Consider the following 26,664-nt stretch of genomic DNA (forward strand, 5'->3'; position numbering starts at 1 on the left):
GGCCCAGTGATGTGGTGGTGCTTGGGTGTGGCAGTGTTGGGGGCCACCAGGACCACCCTGGCAGTGCTCCATCTGCACTGTATCTAGCAGAGAATAGGGGGACATGCTATGCCAGGAATTTGAACAGAGGGCCTCCACGATGCAAGACATGCATTCACCCTTTGAGAGATCACTGCTGCATGATTCAGTATATATATATTTTAAACATTTTTAGTCTACTGCTGCTTAATAGTTCATTGTATAGATATAAAATTGCTTTCCCATTTGAGACTATTTAAACTATTTCTAGTTTTCCACTATTAAAAAGTAACATTGCTATTAGCACACACAGACATTATGGATAAATAAATAAAATAAGTTGTTGACAAATTGGGTATATCACATAAAAGAGAAGAAAAAAATGAAAGAACAGTTCAAAGGTTGGAACAGTTTGTCCGTTAACAGAAGGAAGGTGAGAAGAGAATTTATTCTTTAGGGGGAAGTAGAAGTCAGTGAAGATAAGATGGGTACCAGATTCAGTTTGATGCTAGCAAAATGTTGAAACTGTTCTGTAGATGACTGAAAACAGTGGAATTTAGTAGACCCTTAAAACACATGATCAGGGAAAAGGTTACGGACGAGTATTAGAAGAGCATCATGTCAAGAATTCAATGTCATTTTCACTTGCTATTTTTTTTTCTTTAAAGATTTGCGTGTATGCTCACTAAAAAATGGAATGATGACTTTCAGACATTGTTTTGAATTCTGTATTCAGTGTCTCAAGTTCCAGAATGTGCTTCACTTTCTGTTGTGTTTTACGATAAGACTTACTAGTGTGTGCCTCCTCTGCCCCCAAATAAATAAAAGAAAGGCCTTTTCTTCACTTAGCTACTTCCCTTTCTTTTGTCTCTATGGCTAAATGTTGTTGTGTTCCTCAAACCACAGCTTGTATTTGCATTTCATCCATATTTTCTCATTCTGTTGATTCTGTGTTCTTCATCTCTAACAGGCTGATAATAGTTGCCAGTGCTCCATTTCAGTGTCTGTGAACAAGTCAAAGATAATCAGTACTAGTGGTTCCAGTCACATCAGTTTTTCATAAAAATCATCAGTGCCTATTATTCCTGTTGCTATGAACAGCAATGGCGACAACAACAGAAACAGATATTTCCCCCTTTGAGACCACATAAATTTAAACAGTGTATATAATTAGTAAATTAGGAAAGAAACAGCTTGATAAAGGAAATGTAAGGAAAAATAACAATATTCTTGTGAGTTTGGAAAATAGTATATGCCCCAAATTTCTATTACTTTCATCTTGTCTTGTGAATTTGGTCACATACTTAGAAATTCAAACTGGTCGATGCACAATTTTTACCTTTCTGTCTCTGTCTCACTGACTACCTCACTTACTATTCAATATCTTTCATCATTGTCAGGTGTTCATTTTGTCTTCTTTCAGAAATCAGTCTTAATTTAATAGCTGCTATGTCCTAGAAAGCCCTGTTAATACCAATTTAAAGTATGACCCAGGGTCTAACAATAATAAGATTATCATTGACTTTAGAAAGCTTTTAAATCCTCTTCTAGATTTCCGGATGGTGTAAAATAAACCAGACACCTGTCCGCAGTGCATGCTCTTAGTCACGTGTCAGCAGTGTGCACTGTCTTTGGTTCTGGTTCACTGAATGTTTTCTTAGAAGCATAGTGCTTTGTCCACAGAGGTGGTTTTATAATAGGACTGTGGACAGCCTTGCTGGAATATCCTGGCCCCAGCTCTGTATGACCATATCTTAGTCTCTGTCGTGTGGCTAAGAAATGCACTCGTGGGAAAGCAAAGATACTGGAGAGATTGTTTGGATTGAAGGAATCATTTAACTCAAATAATACAATTGGAATAATCACTTCTGGAAATCTTGTCTGAGAATTTTCATTGTATTAATAATAGTCACAGCCTCTTTTTAAGGTCATTATAGATGGATAATTATTGATAATTATTAAAAACAGAATAATATCAAACCTTTGTAATTATGCTCAGAGGTCTTAGAATCAGAGAGCAGAAACACATCTTTTAAGCTCATGCTTGGATTAAGAAAACAAATAGCAAACATTTTAAACTTTCAGTTAGCACTCCGTTTAGTTCTCTAGCATTGTCTTTCAATCAGTAGTTTCTCTCCAAAGCCAGTCTGTCTTTTAATTATCACACTTCCAACTAGGTGCAAAGTTTCTTTTTAAACTTCATGTCCCAGTGAGTATTTGAAAGTTATCTGAGCTTTCAAAATTATTAAAACACCTGATTTTAAGTTATACACTAATTACGAAGAGCAGAAATTAAATGAAATTGGTATGCACTTTCTAGATTGTGAGCCACCCACTTCAGGCCGAATTTTATTTTCTAACATGTTAAAAGTCTGTAATTTTAAACATGTTAGAAATTAAGTTAGAATTTTAGGAAATTAAGTTAGAATTTTAGTTCCTATTCTTATCCTTATCTCCCCCATCCCTGCATCCCTACCCAAAGATTCAGTTTACTATATCTATTTGGATGCATCTTTTATGCTAACACATAGTACTATGAAAATAATGCTTGATAACCTAACTTCTGTATTGTCAGTATGCATTTACAGGATTCTTTCTCTGGGTCTGAGTTCTTGATTGGGTGGTTTTGTTTCTTTTCAATGCATGATGGATTATGAATGAATGAATGAATGAACCGAATGAAAAAACTCAGGAATTAATATAAATAGAGCCAGAAGAATAATGAAACTTTTTATTTATTTGAATATTTCCTACTTAACATCATCCACACAGTTTTTTTTTGGTCAGAAAATTTATTTTTTAAAGTAAAACTATAGACCGAACATGATGGCCATTCAATACTTCTATTGCAAACTACAACATGCAAAAGGAGAGAGAACAAAGGGGAATGCCCTGCCACAGAGGCAGGGTGGGGTGGTGAGGGATGGGGTAGGGGTGGTGAGAGGGATACTGGGATCATTGGTGGAGGAGAATGAGCACTGGTGGAGGGATGGGTAAACGATCACTGTATGAGTGAAATGCAAACACAAAAGTTCATAAGTTTGTAACTGTACATCACAATGATTCTCTAATAAAAAATTAAAAAAAAAGAAAATTTATTTCTTAGCTGTAAATCTAAAAAAAATTCATTTAATAGCTAAGATAATTTTTGAATTTCCATTTGATATAGTATAAGTGCATAAAATTATAGTTTAACAGATTAAAAAAGTCATACTCTTTAGTTGAGCTCATTTGTCTTCTTTTATCTAAGTATGATAATATCCAGTCATCTCAAAAGTGTATTGTAAAGCATAACAAAGGCCATTTAAGGTGACTTGTTATGTTGTAATAAAAGCTATCCCCTGATCATATTACATGCCTGGTATACTTGAACTTTAAATATTATTAGTGCTAATAAATATGTAACTAGAAGAAATTTTTTAAATATTTGATGAATATTAAAAAAACTATTTTATATTATTCTAGCCCAAAGTTTTGTTCGGTGTTACTTTTGGTGGTTATAAGTGCTAACCACATCTGCTCTTTTATTATTTGCTAACCAATTTCCTTAAACAGCATGTCAGAATCATGGTGAAATTTAGTAGTTTCTATGGAGATGAAGAGAAAGGAAACAATGACATTTTTTATTCTTCAGTAGTTTTTTAGTAATTAGTTAAAATATTGATTGTTTTACTTTGCTATTGTAAGTCAAGAGTAGTAAGTTGTTTTACTCAAAAACCTCTGGAAATATGCCTATACATTTCTTTGCTTATCAAGTCATACGCTTGGGAACTGTTTTTCCCTCCTCTTTCCCGCTGGCCAAGATTTTGAAACATTTTTTGGAGGGCGAGGGGCACCCTCACAGTTAATAGTATCATCAGTAGTATACTGAAAAACAGAAAAATAAGAGAACAGTCACATAAATTCAGCAGCTGTTGGTTCCTCAGCATAGGACAGCAGTAACCCTCTTTATTTTCTTGTCCCCTGTATGCCCTAGTGCCAGTAGCGAACCACAAGTACTGAACTGTAAGCAGTAGAGGTCCTTAATTAATATAGGTTTACTTTTAGGGCTGTTACATTCAGCAAGGAAAATCCTAGGTTGCTTACTTGAATTTCAGCTATTTTTATTATTATTATTATTATTATTATTATTATTATTATTTGCTTTTTTGGGTCATTCCCGGCATTGCACGGGGTTACTCCTGGCTCATGCACTCAGGACTTACTCCTGGCAGCACTTGGGGACCATATGGGATGCTGGGAATAGAACCCGGGTTGACCGTATGCAAGGCAAACGCCCTACCCTCTGTGCTATCGCTCCAGCCCCTGAATTTCAGTTAAATGATGATTTTTTTTTTTTTTTTTTGGTTTAGGTGTTTCTCATGCAGCATGTGGGTCATACTCTGAGCCTAAAATTATTTATGGGAGGGTTGGAGCGATAGTATAGAAGTGCTTGCCCTGCATATAGGTTACCCCCTACACCACATATGGTACTGCCAGGAGTGATCCTGAGAACAGAGTCAGGAGTAAGCTCTGAGCATGGTGTCACCTGCTCTGCATGGTGTCACCTGCTTCCCCACTTATTTTTTTTATGAAATCCAGGTTTAACTGGTGTTGTGTATTTTCTCTAGCTTAAAGAAACTTCAATTCTATTTATTGTACAGTAGATGCTGGGCATTCACAAATTGGTAAGAAGCCATTGGACTCAAAATTTAATTCGGGAAATGAGAATGAGGGGATGTGAAGATAGAAACAGCAGAGAGGAAACTGTTGCAGTAACCAAGGTGCTTGATGACGGGGTCTGTACCAGACAGTGGGCAGGAATACCTTGTTGTATTTCCCTGTTTGTGTTGGAACTGGCTCTGACCTGAATGCCTTCTGGTAGGTAAACCGCACCCATGGGCCCTCATGGGTGTCATTGGCAGGTCAAAAGACTCGGAAAGAGATTATGGGAAAGGAGAGGTGGGGTGGGGTGGGGTGGGGGAGAGTAATAACAATGATGAAAAATAATGGTGGGCAGAATTGGAGGAAAAGAAGAGATTAAAAAAGAATCAGATTGAGAGCTAGAGATGGCTCAACAGGCTGGAACATAGGCTTTGCGTGCAGGAGTCTTGGGTTTGATTGCTAATACCAGTCGGTGTGCAGACATGGTGTATTAGAGAAATAACTCTGAAAATTATAAATATTATGATTTTGTGTACATTAAAAATAAACTGATCCTCAGCCTTTTTGAGTGTAGGGTGAAAGAGCTGAATAAGATATTTTCTAACATGATCTGGTTCTAGACATTGCTCATTAATTTGCACTTTTTCCATCCTTTATGGGGGGTTTATAAAGATTTTAACAGCCATTTCTGCCATTTCCCTCACCGTTCTTTCTGTCCTTAGTGTAATATTTTGGAAGCCATTAAACCAATGGAAGCCAGTACCATTAAACTACTGGTTTGATTCTGACATTTAGTGTTTATTTTATGTCTTTGGAATGAAAATGAGTATGAAAACCTCAAAGACACTTCTTTCCATTTGAGTGGGTGGGGGCAGGTGGTGTTGGGGTTTTGCTCTCCCTCATACAAAGCATGTATTCCACCCTTGTCCTGTTTCTCCTGCCCAAAGACATCTACTTTTTTCTCTTTTCTGGGACACACCCAGTGGTGCCCAGGGCTTATTCCTGGCTCTTTGCTCAGGGATTAATAAATGCTGTGTTAGGAATTTGAACCAGGCTGAGTCGTGAGCAAGGCAAGCATCTTTACCCCCAAACTACCTCTTCAACCTCAAGACACTTTGATTTTAGGCTTTCATTTTCCTTTGTGTTGACACCAATGCAGATTAAAAGAAACTTGTTGGAAAAAATGTCTACCTATAAGCTGCTTATGCTAATGTTTTCTTTGTATAAGCACACAACTGCCATTACCTACTTGATAATGTAATGATCCATTTATTGATCCATTTTACCTTTGGGCAGAAATCTGAAGTGACTGCCAAAGGAAAATCCAACAGAAGCAAAATCACCATCTTAGTACGTTTTTTAATTATTTTCAGATATTAGATAGTTCTCTTTGTCCCCTTTCTCCCTCCCTTCTCCCTCTCCCTCCCTCCCCCCACTCGCTCCTTTTCCCATATTTCTCTACTCCAAGACCACATGATGTGCTCTACTTCTTAAATGAACTCCCCAGACCAATGTTTGAAGTCTTTTTAAAATCTCATGAAGGCAACCGGATCTTTTTTCAATTCAGATTCACACATATAAAATGTTGTTCCAAAAAAAAAAAAGTGTATAGAGACAACTCTCAGCCCAACTCCATCTATAGATGACCTAGATTTAAACTCAGAATTTTGGAGCTTGACTCTGAGTCAAACTAGTTCATTCATTCAATCCTTCAGTCATGTGATGAACTAGTTTCTAAGGCATTGTGGGAGGCTGAGATTTTTAAGTCTTGTGACAGCAGTAATCTTCTTCAAATTCGAGTCTATTTTCATCTAGAAATTGAAGGCATAACACCACATGTATCTACCTTATGTCTTAATTTCTCTTTTGGCCTATCAAGTGGTGTTTAGGAGGCCTGTGGGCTTCTGCCAGAAATTCTCCCTCCCATTTCAGCAGGTAGTTTCAGAGTGAGGGCCTGAAGATGCAGTGCCGCTTAGGCCCAGCAAGGCCAGACATTACTCTGGCCACAGCTGCAGTGTGCAGGGGGCCTCCAGGGCTGCACCTAGTGATGGGGGACCACATGGTGCTGAGGATTGGCCCCAAGCAGGGTGTATTCCTTAACCCCTGTTCTTACCTCTCCGACCCCCTAACTCTTGCCTTACAAATTTTTTTTCAATATTTAAATCTTTCTCCAAAAGAAATAACAGTATCTACCTAGTTTCTCATCTTTAGTTTTCTTATTTTAATTCAGCTTTTCTTAATCTCCCTTTGGTTATGTATTTTTATTCTTTGGAAGTTATAGTCATGCCATTTTCAATTATCTTCCCACCTGAATCTTTATTTATAAAATTTATTTTTTCCTTCTATGTAGCCATCATCTTCCATGCTGCGCAGTGTTCCACCAATTTGATGTACTTCTGTGATAGTATGAAGGTTGTTTCCAGCTTAATACTTTTTTTGAAGGCTGATGCTAATGACTGCTGTTAGTTTTTCTATTCTTTTGAATCAGTTTGGTGGGATAGATTTTCAAGGGCGAGAGCAATGATTTATTCATTCATGACTTTTTTTGGGGGGGTGGGGGAAGGGGTTGGACTATTACTTAGCAGTGCTTAGGGGTCACTCTTGGCATTGTTTAGGGGGCCATGTATGGTGCCAGGAGTTTAACAGAGTCTGGCTACACGTAAGACAAGCACCTTAACTTCTATACCCTTTCTCTGGCCTCATTTATGATGTTTTTATTAGCACCTGTTTTGTGCCAGGTAGATTTGGTCATTTTCATGACACTTGAGGTGCTTCCACATTTCTTTCCAGATGGGCTAGAGAACTGCTTAAGGAGTTGAGTCAACTTATTATTATGCAGCCCAGCTGATCCGAGCTTCCTCATTACTCATCTGCTGGGCAAGTTTAGAAGTAAACTGAATAATGCCTGACAAAAAAGCAAACCTGAAGAAATGGCTCAGTGTAGCTAAGAGAGATGTGCAGGTCATTAGAACCACCTGCTGTTTGGATTTAATACTACTCAGCTTTCTTTTGACATGATAATAAGAGATGAAGCTATTATTTATTTTTCATTTTTAAGTTTTAGGCTCTGTGATTTTCAATACTGTTCATGGTAGAGTCCCATATTACAACATTCCAACATGGCACCGTCTACCATCATATCTACTTCCCTTATGATCTTGGTTGCTTTCCAACCCTTTGCCCCCAAGCCAGAGATGTACAGAGCTGAACATTTTAGGTCAAATAATGAATCACTTAGAGAACTTTACATTGGAATTTGATTGAAACTAAACCAAAATGCAGTTTTATTAATATGGTCAGACTTTTATTTTGTGAACACTTAAGAGATGTCTCCTGGTTTTTAAATAAACAGATGTGACTGTAGCATTACATATTCTTGATAAGTCTGGAGAGACAACTATATAAACTATATATATATATGTATATATATATATTTCTGTGTTTTTGTACTCTTTGGAGTTTTCACTCTAGGGAAATATTCTCCATATTCTGCGTTTTCCTTCTCCTCCTCCCCATCACTTGGTTTCCTGATTTGGGAGTGAGAAAACAAATCTTTTTGTAGAATACAGTAATATTTATTGGTGAGTTGAGGGCTAAAGAGATAGCACAGGAGTCGAGGTGCTTACCTTAAATGCAGCCAATGTCAGTTTGATCCCCAGAACCACGTATAGTCCCCTGAGCACAGACCCAGGAGTAGCCCCTACACTCTGCTAGGTGTGGCTGCCAGCTCCCCTCTCCCCCAAATATGTATAAATGATTTGAGATGAAAACTCATTTTGGGGAGGGATATGCTTCAAAGAATCTTACAGCTCCTACTCTGTGCTCAGTTTTGCCAGCCTCAGAGCAGCATCTGTGAACCTGGGGGCTGTTCTCTTGCTTGGTGCCCCCTGGAAGAAAGATGTGCACTTAGCTGTCATCACCCAACCCTCATTTTCCTTCATACAGACACGCTTCTCTCTCAGATCCTGGCATATCAGACTTCAGGTCTTGTCTCTAGAATGCCCCCATCTCCCACCCGCAGCCCTGGTTTCAGTTATTGGAGATCTGTGTGTCTTTTTTCTTTTCTCCTCTGTCTGTTAGGCCCATGGCTTTAAATATCCTCTACGTGCTGGTGTTTTATCCTTCTATGTTACCTTATGTATCCTTTGTTAGTACTCTGTTAACTTATTCCTGACTGGGCCACTGGCTTTCCTCACCAAAACTAGCAAAGAAGCGTTCTCTTTCTCTTGCTTTGTTAATTTTATTGAATCACTGTAAGATAGTTACAAGCTTTCATGTTTGGATTACAATCACACAATGATCAAACTCCCATCCCTCCACCAGTGCACATTCTCCACCACCAATATCCCCGGTGTACCCCCCTCTTTCCCACCCTTCCCCTGCCTCCATGGCAGACAGTATTTCCCATACTCTCTCTCTCTACTTTTGGGCACTATGGCTTGCAACACAGACACTGAAAGGTCATCATGTTTGGTCCATTATCTACTTTTGGCACGCATCTCCCATCCCAACTGATTCCTCCAGCCATCATTTTCTTAGTGATTCCTTCTCTATTCCATCTGCCTTCACCCCTCCACTCATGAAGCAGGCTTTCAGCTATGGGGCAGTCCTATCCTGGCCGTTGTATTTACTGTCCTCGGGTGTCAGCCTCATATAATGTTGTTCTATACACCACAAATGAGTGCAGTCCTTCTATGTCTGTCCCTTTCTTTCTGACTCATTTCACTTAGCTTGCTACTCTCCATGTCTATCTGTTTATGAGCAAATTTCATGACTTCATCTTTCCTAACAGCTGCGTAATATTCCATTGTGTAGATGTATCAAAATTTCTTTAACCAGTCATCTGTTCTAGAGCACTTGGGTTGTTTCCAGATTTTGGCTATTGTGAATAGTGCTGCAATGAACATATAGGCACAGATGTCATTTCTACTGTGCTTTTTTGCATCCTCAGGATATATTCCCAGAAGTGGTATTGCAGGGTCACCTGGAAGCTCAATTTCTAGTTTTTGAAGGACTGTCCATATTATTTTCCAGAAAGGCTGGACCAATTGGCATTCCCACCAACAGTGAAGGGGCGTCTCTTTTTCTCAACATCCACGCCAGCACTGGTTGCTTTTGTTCTTTTGAATGTGGGCCAGTCTCTGTGGTATGAGATGATATCTCATTGTTGTTTTGATTTGCATCTCCCTGGTGATTACCGGTGTGGAGCATTTTTTTTCATGTGCCTTTTGGCCATTTGTATTTCTTTTTTGAGGAAACTTCATTTCTTCTCCTCATTTTTTGATGGGGCTGGAGTTTTTTTTCTTATACAGTTGTAGTAGTGTGGGGCTGGAGTGATAGCACAGTGAGTAGTGTGTTTGCCTTGCACGAGGCTGACTCGGGTTTGATTCCCAGCACCGCCAGGGGTAATTCCTGAGTGTAGAGCCAGGAGTGACCCCTGTGCATTGCAGGGTGTGACCCAAAAATAAACAAACAGACAAACAAAAGCAATTGTACTAGTGTCTTATATATCCTGGGTATTACTCCCTTATCAGATGGGTATTGGGTAAATATTCTTTCCCATTCTGTGGGCTCTTTCTGTATTTTGGTCACTGTTTCTTTTGAAGTGCAGAAGCTAAAGAAGCGTTCTCTCTCTGAGACTTCTCCATCTTGGGCAATTGGTCTTTTTTTTTTTTTTCCCCTGTTTGGGTCACACCCGGTGATGCATAGGGGTTACTCCTGGCTCTGCACTCAGGAATTACTCCTGGCGGTGCTCAGGGGATCATATGGGATGCTGGGAATTGAACCCAGGTTGTCTGCATGCAAGGCAAACTGCCTACCTGCTGTGCTATCAGTCCAGCTCCAGTTGGTCTTAAATCTATAACTCATCCTTAATTTATTTCTTTCCTTCACCCCATTTAGCCAAACCTGTAGCAAATATTAGAGAATAGATTTTAAAAATTATATTTGGTTTTGGAGCTATATCCAGTGATGCTCAGGGGTTACTCCTGGTTCTGCACTCGAGTTACTCCTGGCTGTGCCTGGGGCCCTATGGGATGCTGAGGACCGTACCCGGATTGGCCACATGTTCAGGCCCCAGATTAGATTTTTGAATCACTTTATTTCTGTCTACTTTCTCTGCTACCATCCCACTAATCCAAACCCTCCTCATCTATCGCTACTTTCACAGGCTTTTTACTTGCCCTTTCTGGCTTCTTCAAATACTAAGCTAAGCTATCAGAGTGACCTTTAATAAGAAGCAAAAATCACGGCTAGAGAGATAGCATGGTAGTTAGGGCAGATACCTTGCATGTCAACCCAAGTTTGATCCTTGACACTCTATATGCTCCCCACGGCTGCCAGTAGTGATCCCTGAGTATAGAGCCAAGAGTAAGTAACCCTGAGCACCACCAACTGTGCCTCCCCGCCCTCTAAATTCCCGACAAAAAAAGAAGTAAAAATCAAATAATGTTTCTTAAGGCTTCCCAGTGCATGCAAAAAAAGATGGAATTTCCTTTCCATAGTTTACACATCTGGGCTTTGCTTCCATAGGTCGGAAATTGGACTTGTGATTTCAGCTAGAGTATAAGCTTCCTAGGGTTGGAGTAATTTTTTTTTTCTATCCCCCTTCTCCCTCCTCGCCCCCCGTTTTTAGATCACACTCACCAGTGCTCAGGGCTTACTTCTGGCTCTGGGCAGGGGATTACTCCTTGCACTTAGAACTTAACTCCTGGCTCTATAAATTTCCTGACTGTGGTGGTTTGGGGATCATATGTGGTGTCTGAGGTCAAAACTGGGTTGGCAGTGTACAAAGCAAATGCTTTATCTCTCCTGCCCCAGGACACAAATTTTATTCTGCCTTTGTTCATTGTTATTTTTCTAGTGCATAGAACAGTGTGCACATAATGAGCACTTGATCTTTTTGGAAAAAATAAACTCATTCTGATTATACAGATCCCATGGCACCTTTCTTACTTCTTTTAGAGAAGCAGCCTTATTGTAGTTTAGTATTTTCTGCATTGTATAGAAGGTTGAGCAAAAACTTCAGGGACAGTATTTTCTTTCTTTTACTTGTTTTCTTAACGTATTTTCCCCTTTTGTCCCTCTAACATCCAATTTTTCAGAGAGGAGTATATATTTGGATCAATAAAAGAGAATAGCTAAGTAGCACCAGAGTAATTGAAAGAAACTCCAAGAAGAGAGCAGTATTTTGCTATAGAAATCTTATAAGCCAAAGTATTAGAATAGTACAAGATGAATCTAGACCTCTTCCTTGCCCAGTTTCAACAGTTCCTGGCCATTCTTTGAGCAATCAACATCTAAATAGGAAATTATGAAATCAGTCAGCAAATTTATAAGTCTGTAATTATGCCCTTAACATCATCTTTTTACCCGATCCAATTGTGAACAGATTAGGTGTGATTTTTAAGAATGCTAGGTTCTAATATATCTTCATTATTTCTTGCTTTTATTTTTGGGGCCACACCCAGTGATGTTCAGGAGTTATTCCTGGTTCTGCACTCAGGAATTACTCCTGGTGGTGCTGGGGGACCATATGGGATGCTGGAGTTCAAGCCTGGGTCAGCTGCATGCCAGGCAAACACTCTACCAACAGTACTGTCATTCTGGCCCTTGTTCTAATATATCTCCCCCCACCCTCAGCTCTCTTTCCTTCCTCTATCTTGATCTCTCTTGATTTACACCTGGGAATGCTTAGGATTATTCCTGGTTTAGTGCTCAGTAGACCATGTCATACCTGGAATCAAATCTGGGACTCTTCACATGTAAAGCGTGAGGTGGTTTTTTTTTAAAATTTATTTTATTTTATTTTATTTCTGATTTGCTTTCTGTGAAGGCTGAAACTTTCACAGTTACTTCAGCTATAAATTTGCAAATTGTAAGTTTGAGAAGAGGAACACATGAAGTCCATTAACAGTGTTATACTTGAATATAAACAGTTTAATTAGAAACATGCTTGACTGGTAAGTAAATCAGAGCTAGCTTTGATGGAAAGATATAAAATCTTAGGACCGAGTTGGGGATGGCCATGTAGAAACAAGGTGTTTTACAGTTCAAGAATGTAGAAGGTGCCATTTCTTGCTGCTCTCCACCTTTGCCTGTGGGTGGTCCTGGCCTCAAAGCCTATAGCACATGGTCCTTGGTCTAGTTTGGTGGCTTTCCTGCCATCTCTGTCATCTGGATTCCTTTGGCTAGATGCTAAGATGTTGTGTAAAGCTGGCCAGCTAATTCTGCATCTTGTTTATTTTTAGGTATCTTGCAATATATTCAGAACTCTCCCTCCTAGTGACAGCAATGAATTTGATCCAGAAGAAGATGAACCTACCCTTGAGGCATCGTGGCCACACTTACAGGTACTTTGAACTACCTTTTATTGTCAAAGAAAGATCCATTAACTCATTATCTGATTAACATGGAAATTCCCCAAAGACTTTTATTTACCTAGAAGTCAAATTAGAGTCTATTAGCGGAAAGCTAGAAAATGTGTGTATAAATGTTTCTAATGCTTGCTAATTAGCAGGCCGAAGGAACAGATTAGTGAGCTTCCATGTAATGCTTTAGTGTGGGCCTTCCCATGTTGCAAGTGCAGCTGGCAGTTCTTATTCGCTATTAGCATCTCAGTGTGATCCTATCTACGGGAGCCTCAAATAAGCACAGAACAGTTTCCACATGACTATTAGGTGTGATTAGGTCACAGACTACATCTCTGTATTTTCAGCAGTAAGTAGCCTGTGGATTTAGTATGTCTCATAATAACCACAGATACTGTTCTTTAGCTTTGAAGGGCAACACAAATTATGACCGTATTTCATTGCGAGTGTTGTAAGGGAGAGCGATAGTGGAGAGGGATTTGTTGTGAGGGAGGGCCAGTTTTGTTCTTGTGTATGGAGGCCCTGCTCTGTGTCATGCTGGACCTATCGGGGCCACCTGCATCTCCTGTATTCTATTGACTGAGACAAACTGGTTATTTCCATCTTCCTTTTCTGCCTTCTGTCAAGACCAGTGTTTCCCAAAGGAACAGAACAGAAAATTTGAAAGTACTGAACCCCAGTGAATCCCAGAATCATATTTTCATTGGGCCAGTGTTTCCTGTGGCTTTTCCTCAGAGACTAGTCCTCAGAGAACTAGTAAGCAGGGAGGTGAGGGAGGAAAGAGGACAAGAACCCGTGTGTCTTCTCCCTCAGAGCAGACGCCACTGCAGCTTTGTAGAAGCATGCCAGCAGTTATTAGTTCACTTGCTTCTGAAGAGCTGAAAACTCTAACAGAGTGATAAGGCCTAGAGATTGCTGGAAGAATTTTTGACAAATTTGCGACTTTTCCTGGCCTGCTTTGGCAATTATATAAATATACATTGCTTATATACAATACAAATACAAGTATACCCTGACATGTTGGGAATAAGGGTCAGTTCCCCAAGCTCCCCACATCCCAGCAGGCCATTCCATTTACCTGTGATTACTCACAAGGTTGGTCACATTCCTGGATCCCACCCGGCAGTTCAATAATATCAGACCAAAAAGTAAGTATTGTTTTTGGAATTAGTAAAGTTCCATTGATCTGGTAGTCACCAGAATGATAAAAAGGATTCAGATCTGTTTAAAGGCCAAAAAAGGCTACAAGATGACCAGTATGGTTTGCTGCCCATTAGCCTCCCTTCTTAGGGTTAGAATATCCTCTAGGTTTTTATATTTATATACATGTACATAAATATAAAAATATATCCCTCTCGGAGAGCTGCAATCTGAGAGTATCCCGCCCACACGACAGACCCTGGCAAGCTCCCTGGGGTATGTTCCGTATGCCAAAAACAGTAACAGTCTCACATTGGAGATGTTACTGTCGTCCGCTTGAGCAAATCAATGAACAACGGGATGACAGTGCTACAGTGCTTTCTTTGACCCCTAGAGAGTTTTCTTAACTCTTGCTCAAACATACTAGACTTCATGTTTTCTTTGACTAATGCCAAGATTGAGTAAATAAGTGAAAACACTTTTAACTAATTTACTATCTTTGAGGGTGTGTGTGTGTGTGTGTGTGTGTGTGTGTGTGTGTGTGTGTGTGTGTGTATACGTGCGTGTACCTTTCCATTTCACCTGTTGGTGGTGGTAGTTCCACTCTTTTGCAAATTAGTTTAAGAAGGTCTCATGTTCTTGTGGCATATTACTAAGTTCAGCATTTTACTTTTTTTTTTTTTTTTTTTTTTTTTGCTTTTTGGGTCATACCCAGCGATGCTCAGGGGTTACTCCTGACTTTGCACTCAGGAATTACTCCTGGCGGTGCTTGGGGGACCATATGGGATGCCGAGGATCGAACTCGAGGGTCGGCTGCGTGCAAGGCAAACGCCCTACCCGCTGTGCTATCGCTCCGGCCCCCAGCACTTTACTTTTTAATTGACCCAACAACTTCTTTTTCTGACCAAACAGCTCTTTCTTAGACCTTTGCACTTTTTCCTAGCCCTAGCATGAACATTAACATTGTGATTCTTCTAGACCACATTTTACAGAGAAGTACAGTGTCTGTTACCAGATTGATCACTGTCACTGTTACCCGTTGCTCATCAATTTGTTCGAGCGGGCACCAGTGACGCCTCTCATTGAGAGACTTATTGTTACTGTTTTTGGCATATCCAATACGCACGGGTAGCTTGCCAGGCTCTGCCGTGCAGGCTCCATACTCTCGGTTGCTTGCCGGGCTCTCCGAGAAGGGCAGAGGAATCGAACTTGGGTCAGCTGCGTGAAAGACGAACGCCCAACCACTGTGCTATTGCTCCAGCCCCGACCAGATTGATAAGAGTTGAAAACCTAAAGTCTTACTGTGGTGTGGTTTTGGGTGGTTGACTAGGCTGATTACTTAGCTGACCGATCCTGCACTTGTCTCTTTAATTTAAATTTCTTACCCATGCAAGGTTACTCATTGTAACAATTCATGACTCTGGGGATATTTGAAACTTGAAAAAAGTATGAATCCACAAATTTTTGGTTCTAAGATCTGTCAAAAGGTTCACTTTTCTTTGATCTTTTGTATTATCTGTAGTTGTATGTTTTAAACTGTCATAGTTATCATGATAAATGATAAATTTTCTGAAAATGAATATTTTCAATAAAATAGTTTTGCAAGAATTTTATTTGCAATTAAGGGATTGTTTTTAATGCTTTAATTTGACATTGACAGCAGGAATTCTAAACTTTTTACTCCTGTTTCTTGGAGAATTTGCTAATATGACCTTGATACCTTGATCCTAGATGATCCCTGTTCTTTTGCTTCAGAAACTCAAGGGAGATTTTTTTTTATATTTTGAGATAATATCCCTCTCATGAGTATTCTGAGGTAAAAAAATCAGTCTTCATGAAAAACAACTTTTATGCCTATGAATAAATGTGTTTTAAGTGTTTCCATTGAGCCATGTTAGTGCTTAACTGCTTTCAAGGAACCAGAGGGAAGAAGCTCTTTGCCAGTCCACTGGCAGCCCTGCCAGACCACATGTCAGGCCTGGAAGATGAGAATCTTTCCACTCCGTGGGAATCAGAAGGGAGATGGAACCCCTCTTCTGGGTTAATATTAATCCAATATTTTCCTTGTTAAACTCAGAATTGCAAGACTGGTATTTTGAAAAATGAACTGTTCTTCTATAAGATGTTGGACTCAGTCGTTGAGACTAGAAGAACAAAGAGATGGTACAGGCATTAAGATGCTTCCCTAGGGCCTCACTGACCTTGGCTTGATGCATGTGTTCCCCTCAGCACAAAGCCAGGAGTAAGCCATGAATTCTGCTTGGTGTGCTATGCTGACCCCTGCACCTCAATCCCCACTCCCCCACACAGAGTCCTCTCCCACACCTCCCCCACAAAAAAGATTAGAAGAATATGTTCAATTGAAATATTCAAGTCATTTGAGAAGAAGTTATTCTGTGTAATTTTGAAGAGAATATACTCTAATTTTTTTTTTTAATTTTATTGAATCACTGTGAGATAGTTACAAGTTTTCATGTTTGGGTTACAATCACACAGTGATCAAACACCCATCCCTCCACCAGGGCACATTCCCTGCCACCAATATCCATGGTATATCCCCCCTTTCCCACCCTCCTCTCCCTCCATGGCAGACAATATTCCCCATACTCCCCCTCTAATTTGGGGCATTATGGCTTGCAACACAGACACTGAGAGGTCATCATGTTTGGTCCATTATCTACTTTCGGCATGCATCTCCCATCTCCCATCCCAACTGGTTCCTCCAGCCATCATTTTCTTAGTGATCCCTTCTCTATTCCATCTGCCTTCACCCCTCCACTCATGAAGCAGGCTTCCAGCTATGGGGCAGTCCTCCTGGCCCTTGAATATACCCTAGTTTTATAAGGAAAATTTTAATGTGGACACTGAAAGCTTTAGCCATTAATAGTTGTTAAAGTAGTGGTGGTTGAAACTGCTGCTGCTGTAACAGAATTTAAGTCAGTTGTACCAAACTGACCGAGTAGTTGTTAGTAGTCATAAATTTTGCTGTAGTACAGTAGCACTGTCGTCCCATTGTTCATGGATTTGCTCGAGTGGGCACCAGTAACGTCTCCATTGTGAGACTTGTTACTGTTTTTGGCATATCGAATTCGCCACGGGTAGCTTGCCAGGCTCTGCCATGTGGGCGGGATACTCTTGGTAGCTTGCCAGGCTCTATGAGAGGGACGAAAGAATTGAACCCGGGTTGGCTGTGTGTAAGGCAAACCTGCTGTGCTATTGCTCTAGTCCTGAATTTTGCTATATACACTTGCAGTTAAGGAGGGTTGGAGCCAATTTCAGTGAAGACTACCCTGCGAGAAACAACAAAAATAATGAGTGCTGTTGAAATTTTACCTTTGTGTGTACATTAAATATATATCTGCTATGGAGAAAATTATAATAATTATCTTGTGTCTTGTGCTAAAACTGTTTTATGTTTTGAGTGTCAGCCTGAATAGATCCCCATGAAATACCATTTTTACTAGAACCTGATGAGCAGTGGTTATTTGAACTTGGGTATTCAGTGTTATATTTTTAACATTAAAAAAATTGTTACTATTGATGAAATCAGAAAAACAAAATTTAAAACTAGAATTTTGGAATACTTCTATTTTTCCTGTTTCTCTTATATCCAACTATGTAGTTTTCTAAAATTTAAAGAGTTTTTTAATAAAATTTGAGATATTAAGGAACGTGGGTTTGAAAAATGTTATATGTATATATATACATATATAATGAATTGTGATAGTATTTGAATAATCCATAATATAGTGAACCATGAATTTCCAGTGGCTGATGGATGACGTGTGGAATTCACATGGATAAAGATCCACTCCAAGCACAAGACAGATAACAGTTTACTCTAACAGTATGGAAATACGATGAGTTGAGTTTTGGTATAGTTATTGAAAGAATAATATTCCCAATTATGTGGAAAGACCGAAAGTTTGCTTGAGACTAAATTTTCATTTCCCCTTTCTTTTGTTGTGATTATCTCCCCAGTCATGTTTACTGGGTCGTTGGGCATGGCCAGGGGTATAGTGCTCGCATTGGAGGTTGTAGTGCTGTTCAGATGCTGTGGTGCCTGGGACCACCAGGGCCACTCAGCCACCAAAAAATATGTTGTGCACATATTCTCATGTGCAATATGCTCTGCACATGAGAATATTATTACTCTCTGCAATGAGAATTTTCTTTTACACTGTCATGTTGCTTAAAGGAATATGGTTGCCACAGACTCTCTGAAAGAAAACTTGATGATGAATGTTGAAAATCTGGGAAAAGTTTGGATTTCTATTGATTGAGTGCTTCCACTTTTAGAAATATTTCTTATGAAATAGTTTAGCAAGAGCATACTGCTCTTTGTTATTTGGTGTACATTAGGGCCTAATTAGACAGAGAAGTAGTTCACAAGCTACCTAAATGTCCAAGTATTAGATTAATTGTCAGTAATGGAATTATTCATAATGTGGCTATTGAGACTTAGATATTATGGACATACATTGTTCACAGTATACTTAGATGATAAGAGTAGTTTGCAAAGATATGGTGTGTTGATATATAATAGAAGTATTGGGCAGTAGATATATATATTAAAATTTTAACTATCTCTGGTATAATTATGGGGGGATTTATTTACTCTGTTGGCTTTATTTTCTAAATTTTAAGTAAACAAAGTAACGAAGTGAGCTGAAAGAAAGGCTAGCATAGCTAGTGGATGGACTTTTCTGGGACTGAGGATGGAGTGCACTGATCAGGGGAGCATGCAACATCTAAGTTCAGTAAGCAGAGTTTGATTCATGGCATCATCTGACTCCCCAGAACAACTGTCCTGACCAGCGCTGTACCCCCAGGCCCATTTGCTAGAAGTGGTATCAGGCCCCCTGAGCACTGCTTGATAGCCCCCTCCCTGTCTCCCCCCCTTCTCCAACAAAAACAGAATGGCTACTTTCCTAAGCCTTGTTAGGTTTTGTGTTAAGGTTTCTCATGGATTTTAACTATTTTCAGTGAATTTTAATTTGAAATTAACTAATTTGTTTTTACAGCTTGTCTATGAATTTTTCATACGATTTTTGGAAAGCCAAGAATTCCAACCCAGCATTGCCAAAAAGTATATAGATCAAAAATTTGTATTACAGGTAAGTTATTGTGTTTGTATTTATTCATTTGGTAATATTTTTATCTCATTTTATCTTGATGTTTGCTTAAAAAACTTACGATAATTGTTACATTGCCCAGTGATATATCTATAATATTGTATAGTTACCTTTATAGTGTATATAACTATACACGTTAACATATATTCATATGTATATTTCCATTATTATCTATTAAGATAATAGGTTCTCCTGCTGGAAGTTGCATTTTATTTATTTAAAAAATTACAGCTTAGGTAACATGTTTACAATAGTTTTTACATTTATGATAGTGATGTATTAAGTTGTTTCTGTATCCTGGCTAGTATACTCAGTGCTGCAGTGAATTTAGGTGTGTATATATCTTTTCGAGTGTTTTGGGGTATAGATGCCAAGAAGTAGAGTCACTGTGTTACTGGAATCACTTCCTTCCTTCCTTCCTTCCTTCCTTCCTTCCTTCCTTCCTTCCTTCCTTCCTTCCTTCCTTCCTTCCTTCCTTCCTTCCTTCCTTCCTTCCCTCCCTCCCTCCCTCCCTCCCTCCCTCCCTCCCTCCCTCCCTCCCTCCCTCCCTCCCTCCTTCCTTCCTTCCTTCCTTCCTTCCTTCCTTCCTTCCTTCCTTCCTTCCTTCCTTCCTTCCTTCCTTCCTTCCTCCCTCCCTCCCTCCCTCCCTCCTTGCTTCTTTCCTTCTTTCCCTCTCTCCCTTGGTCTCTTCCTCCCTCCCTCCCTATTTTACTTTTTTGTAAATAAAAAATTTTGGAATTTTTCCAAATGGAATTCTATTTTACTTTTTTGAGAAATCTCCAGATTCTTTTTCAATGGAGACTGAACCAGAGAACTTTCTTACCAACATTGAATGAGGGTTCCTTTTTCACTACATCTTTGCCAACACTAATTGTTTCCAGACTTTTTGATACATGCCACTCCCAGTGATGTGAGGTAACACTTGGAATTTAACACCAATAGGCTTATATTCCAACACCAACCCTCCCCCCTTTCCTCCATCATTGTCTCCATTTTCACAGCAACCTCTCAAGCCTGCCTCTGTAGCAAGCCCAGAATAATTATTTTATATTGCTTGTTACCACTGAATGGCTAACGGAATGATCAAAAAATATTTTCATAGAAGAAAATTTGTGAAAATTATTGTATCTCACCCCACGTGGACATTAAGTCCTTTACTGGGTTTACTAAGCTGTTGTGCAATTTAAACCTTCCGAGTTAATGCTTTTGTTGGTCGAGATTGGTTGTCTTCTACGTTAATCCCATCCAGTCTGGTGATGTCAGTGTTGTAGAATTTGGAGATGTCATTCGAGAAAATCCAGAATAGTTAACTGGGCAATCCAACCAGAGGCAAGGTGATGACTTGGGGTATGGGCGTGGCTACTAGGATGTCAGGAAGTACAAGGAGATAGGGAGAGGCCATCCACTTCTACTTCAAGAAGCCTGGCGTTTTCAGCCCAAACCCTCCATGTACCCGAAATGTTTGGTAGATTAGATTCTCTGTGGAGCTCAGTTCTGAGGTGATGGAGCTTAGCTGGTGACTTTGGGACATGGGTGTGGCTGCAGGGTAGGGAGTTGGTAGGGCCGGAGGGGAGGGAACTGGTTCACCCCCACTCCAAGATTACCTTGAGGTCTCAGCTAGGAGTTGGATAGTCCAAGATATTTTTGCATCTAGGTTGTATGTTTTCTTGGGGGAAGTTTTTGTTCATCATCCATTCCTGTTTTTTGGTGGATTGTAGCTTTGGTGAATACTTTATGTCTTGGATATTAACCTTTCATCTCCTATATTGCATGCAAATATTTTCTCCCACTTAACAGGGTATCTTTTAATTTCCCCCCCCCCAAGTTTCTTTGCCATGCAAAACTTAAATTTTATGTAGTCCCGTTTATTTGTTTTTGTGACCTGTGCCAATGCAGTCAGATCATTCAAGATACTTCTGAGGTCCATATTTTTGAGAGTTCCACATACAGTTTTTCTGAATGTATTTTATGGCTTCTGGTTTTAATCCTGAGGTCTTTAATCCATTTTTGAATTATCTAGAATGGTGTGAATAGATTCAGTTTCATATTTTTACAACTATCCAGTTTTTCCAGCACCATTTCTTGAAGAGGATTTTCTTACTTTACATCATGCACCCAGTTCCTTTGTTGTAGACTGTCTATATCTCTCAGTGTTGGTTTTTATTATCTTCTTGTTTTGTTTTGGAGCCATACCCTTGGCTTTGTGCTTGGGGTCACTGGGGTCATCTTCATTGGATCATATTTGGTTCTGTGGATCAAACTGGGGTCTGCCACACTCAAGGCAAGTGCCCTACATGCTGTACTATCTCTTCATATACAAATTGAGGTTTTAACTCTGGGCTCTTAGTTCTGCTCCATTGATCTGAGAGTCTCTTTATTTCAGTCCCACACAATTTTGATTATTATAGCCTTATACTACAATTTAAAGTCAGGAAAGGCAACACCTCCCATCTTTTTCCCTCAGAATTGTTTTGGCTATTCAAGGAGTTTTATGATTCTGTACAAATTTTAGTAGCATTTGTTCTAAATCCTTGAAGAATGTCATCAGAATTTTAATGGGGATTGTATTCAATCTGTATAATGGGAAATTAATTACATTTTAAGCAAAGGATGCTAAGCCTGAGTCTTGCCATTTTCTTTTCTAAAATTTAATTACAAAGGAATTCCATTTATGCAACCTTAGTTTACAAATTTTTATGTAGCTTAAAAACTTTCCATTAGGCACTATTGCATATTTCTGTTAAAACTAAGTAAGCTTGTTCCAGAGTATAGAAAACCTTTAGTAATCAAAATTAGAATTTTAGTGAGCTTTTTAATACACAGCCAGAAAATAGGACAACTTAAAACTTAAAACAGCCACAACAAAAGTTAAAACTTTAAACTCTTACCTACTTGTTTCAGATTGCTCAGGTGTATTTTTTCTGGTTTCTCATTTTACAATTTATAAATATAGATCATATGTCATATTTTACCTGGGGCTTGCATTGTACTCTTGGCATAGCATTTTTTAGACAGTGTCTGCTGTTGTTGACAATCCTCTGTAAAAATGGGTACAGAGTCACTCTTGTTTCTAAGTGATGATGAGTCAACTCATGTGCAAAAAATTAATCCCTACCTCCAAGTGAGCCAACAAATAGAACGTTGATTTTGAAATGTTAATTTCGTAGGAAGTCTTCTCCCCTATGCTTCACCTGGATAAATGTTGGTGACCGTCACGTTGCCCTCCTTTTTTCTTCCATAATGAAATCAAATTTAGAATTCCGGTTATATAAGAATGAGCCATAACTGCTAATTGACTTTTTCCCCCTTTAACATGCTAAGCAGTTTCTTAAGTTTTAATTCAGTAGAATGCTATAGGTGGGCTAGTTCCAGAGAACTGAAGAACATGGAGGCTTCTGTATATCCCGAGAATCTGGCTTGGTAGGATTAACTCCAGAGTTCAACTGACAACTGAGAGCTGGAAACGAGTTGTGGTGCCATGCCTGTGGGGCTCTTTAGAACCAGTAGCCCTGGTGCCAGTGGTTACATGGGTAGATCATTGCACTCCACTGCCCCTGTCTAGTGCCTTGACACCACACTTGTGAATCAGACCTGACACCATAATGTGGGAGGCTTTAGGGAAGTGAGGTTTGAGTGATAGATGGAAAGGTAGTAGAGACATGGATCACTGGGCAAGTAGGTAGATGGCTCTAAATCATATACCAAAGAGACAGAAATGCAAAAGTGATCTCCCCACAGCATTCGAAGCACGATAATATCGATGTTCTTAAGTGTTGACAAGGCATTGTACTTATATAGCTTTGCATCATTATCAGGGCAACTTTACATGCATTGCCACAGTCTCAACTGCAGATTGTCAAGTTTCATGCCCACTTTATAGATTACTAAATTGAGGTCTAAGGGAGGGGCAAATTTCTCTAATCATAGTTCCTTTTCTAGTTTTCTGTCCATTATGCCTTGTTACCTCTTTGTTTTCCCTATCCTGGAATTATTCCAAGGCAGGTGTAACTCTTCATAATACTAAAAAAATAATAAGCTTCTCCTATATTTATGGTAAATTAAAGAGCCTGAGAAGAGCAGAGCACGATTTGATAGTAAAAACCTTGTTTTTCTTCCGTGGAAAGCATGCACAGCCCAGCTCTGTGTGTCTTCATGGTCAGTAGACTTACAGTAATAACACTCCTGAGATGAAAGCATCTGAGAAACCTAGACTTGGAAAGGGGGTTCTTCCTACCACCCAACATAGACAGAAATCTCTATTTTGTTGTTCATCAGTCATCTACCTTCTAGCTGTAGCCTATGAGCAAGCAGTGCGTGTCCTCTTGATCAAATGCTTAGCTGTTAACTCTGTCTCATTAGCTTTTTTTTTTTTGCTTTTTTGGGTCATACCTGGCGATGCACTCAGGAATCACCCCTGGTGGTGTTCAGGGGATCATATGTGATGCTGGGAATCGAGCCCGGGTCGGCCCGTGTGCAAGGCAAATGCCCTACCCGCTCTACTATTGCTCCAGCCAGCCCTGTCTCATTAGCTTTTAAAGGGTTTCTTCTGTGTCTGTCTTGATCAGCATCCTGAGCCCTTAGTTCCCATGCACCTCGAATCTGGCTTCTCCATTTCCATGTTACTTTGCTCTTAGTTTTCCAGGACATTGCTTCTTACTGATGCTAAGCTTGTGGCCTTAATTGAGTTTAAATATTAGCTTTATGTATATTGTTGTTTTCCCTTGTTTGTTTTGCACTTTTCTTTTTTCCTGGCTACAGAATCTACTGTCCTGTGGAATGTCCTTTCTCCCCCGTTTTTTTGAAATCTTTCTGTCTTGATTCCATCATCCATTTATTCATTGCGCTTTTCATCTTTGTCTTAAACATACCCACTATTGGCCTCATCTAAGTTATTGATTCAATTGTTAAACCAGCCAGAACTGAGGATGGAGGCCAATGGCATGCCTCTAGCAACTTTCCTTTTTATTTATTTCTACCCTAATTGAGCCAGTTCAAAATTTACTTTACTCTTAGTATCCTTACTGCATCTGAAAAGCTGGTGCATAAGTAAAGTATAGAAACTGTCAAATACCGTGTTGAAAGCCAGGCCTTCATGTTTACAGTATTCTCATCTGTGGATTTTGGAATTTCATCCTAAAATGGAATGTCATTCATCTTCCATGGGGAATTAGTAAACTTCTTGGATCATGAACTGTTTACCAGTAATGTTGTCCTAAGTACCTGGCAAACCAAAGTAAGATTTATTGTCTGCCCCTGAGTTTTGCCAGAGTCAAGAAATAAAATACTGAGTGTGAAGTGTGGTTTGTGTTGTCAGTTCCTGGCTCATTTTTACAACTTTCATCTTCCTTACCACCGCTGTTGGGTATTGATGAACATTCAGACCAGGGCTCATCCCAGTTCTTGAATTAAACATAAAGGGATGTACAGGGTATTTATAGACAGAATTAATTGCCCTACTGAATGGGGATCATATGACTGTTGTGTTGGGGAATCATTCCTGTTGCCTGATATTTTCTAGAGTACCCTCATCATTCATATTAGAGCAAGATGAAGTTGCCCCCCTCTCCCCCCACCCCCCCGCACCCATCCCTTTTCTTACTGCTGATAACCTGCCTGGGTTGTAGGACCTCCTGAGTGTGGGGCCTCAAATCCCTGGCCACTTTTTCTGATTTCCCTCTCTGGACAAGGTTTCATCCTGACTTGGGTTCGTTGGGAGTGATTGGACTATTGGACCTTGAGACATTATTATTGCTGAGATTTCACCCTGTTTTTTCCCATCTATTCTACTTATTCCCTTCCCTCTGACCCCGTTCCACCATGTATAACACTTCCTTTGAGCTGGCAGCCTCACACCTCTGAACTTTGTAGTTAGCTCATTCATTATTCACACTTTGTCTTTTCCTGTGTTTGTTCCTCTGACCCACAGACTCCCATGGTGCCACCTGGTCCTGGTGTGTTTTATACCTAATCCTTATTCTTTTGTGACATGAGAATCTTTATACTTTTGTCCTTTAGCAGATCAAGAGTACTTTTAACCTTATTCATTTTCTTTGAGTAGATTTCTGTTATCTTTAGAATCTCAAAGGTTTTAAAATGTATTTTTGCCTACCTAAACTTAGATTTATTTTTTATTCAGAAGAAAACATGGACATACTTCTAGATTAAAAAAAATTAAACTTATTTTAATAGTAGATTTACAGTTTTTACAGTCTGTTCTGACTTTCATTCCATCAGGAAAGACTGAAGCAAAATAAGAATTAAGCTAGTCTTACAAATTTTGGTAGAAAGAAGTTTGGAAAGTTCTAGATTTGAATCCTCACTCCCCTGTGACACTGAGACTAGGTTACCAAAGAAGGGTAAGAAGAACTGCATGTAAATTCTAGCTTTTCTACCCACTTGAATTGCTGCCTACCCTTCAGTTTCTTCATTCATTGACTTGGGAATAAAAGGGTAAATGTGATGATACTAAGTAAAAATAGGACATACCCCTAAATTGAAAGCTGTTAAAATTGGCTTAATTCAGTTAACTGTGGATACTAAGACAGGATCCATATGTAATAGGTATGTACACACATATACACACATATACAAGGATATTGATTTTATCATTGATAATAATTATTAAATATTTAAAAGTTCCTCAATAGGGAGTTTGTTGAATAAACTATATAGGTCAACTGGATTTTCATATAGAGGATTTTCATATCGTAAAATGAATGAACAAATGCAAATGATGTTTTTAAAATAAAACATGCACGTTACGGATTTTCAGCCAAAGTCTCATAGTTTAGAGAAAAGCTTTTGTATATGCATTAAAAGTTGAAGGGAGGGGCTGGAGTGATAACACAGCAGGTAGGGCATTTGCCTTGCACACAGCCAACCCGGGTTCGATTCCCAGCATTCCATGTGGACCCCTGAGCACTACCAGGAGTGATTCCTGAGTGCAGAGCCAGGAGTAACCCCTGTGCATCGCCGGGTGTGACCCAAAGAGCCAAAAAAAAAAAAAGTTAAAGGGAGATGCCAAATTGTTGTTAGTTCTTAGTGCCTGATTATGTATGATGAACTTCACTCTGTAATTTTATATTTCTCTAAGTTTACATGAAATACAATGTATAAATTATAATCAGTACGATTAGCAAAAAACAAATTTCAGTTACAGTTGTGTTCTCATTTTGTTGCTTTGCATTTTTCCCAAACCTCAGCTGATTTTGAGTATTAGCTTTCCTAAGACTATTTCTGTAAGACTGTGTCATTCTTTTATTGTGTTTTCTTCTTTTCATCACTTGTATGTGTTCTTTTTAAATCTAAGCTGGGTAGAAAGCTTTCTCTGTGTGTTTAAAATAACCTTTTGCTAAGAC

The 26,664-nt window shown here is 39.3% G+C and overlaps 1 protein-coding gene across 2 annotated transcripts in view; it reads left to right on the forward strand.

Moving 5' to 3' along the window:
• Positions 1–26,664, forward strand: part of PPP2R5E (protein phosphatase 2 regulatory subunit B'epsilon) — a 163,428-nt gene that overhangs the window by 102,494 nt on the left and 34,270 nt on the right. For both annotated transcript variants that reach the window (XM_004612367.2, XM_004612366.3), the window contains exons 4-5: positions 12,912–13,013; positions 19,196–19,288. In XM_004612367.2, the coding sequence (XP_004612424.1) occupies positions 12,912–13,013; positions 19,196–19,288 (195 nt within the window). The remainder of the gene's footprint in view (positions 1–12,911; positions 13,014–19,195; positions 19,289–26,664) is intronic.

The sequence above is a fragment of the Sorex araneus genome, chromosome 3 (assembly GCF_027595985.1).
Source record: "Sorex araneus isolate mSorAra2 chromosome 3, mSorAra2.pri, whole genome shotgun sequence".
Lineage (NCBI taxonomy): Eukaryota > Metazoa > Chordata > Mammalia > Eulipotyphla > Soricidae > Sorex > Sorex araneus.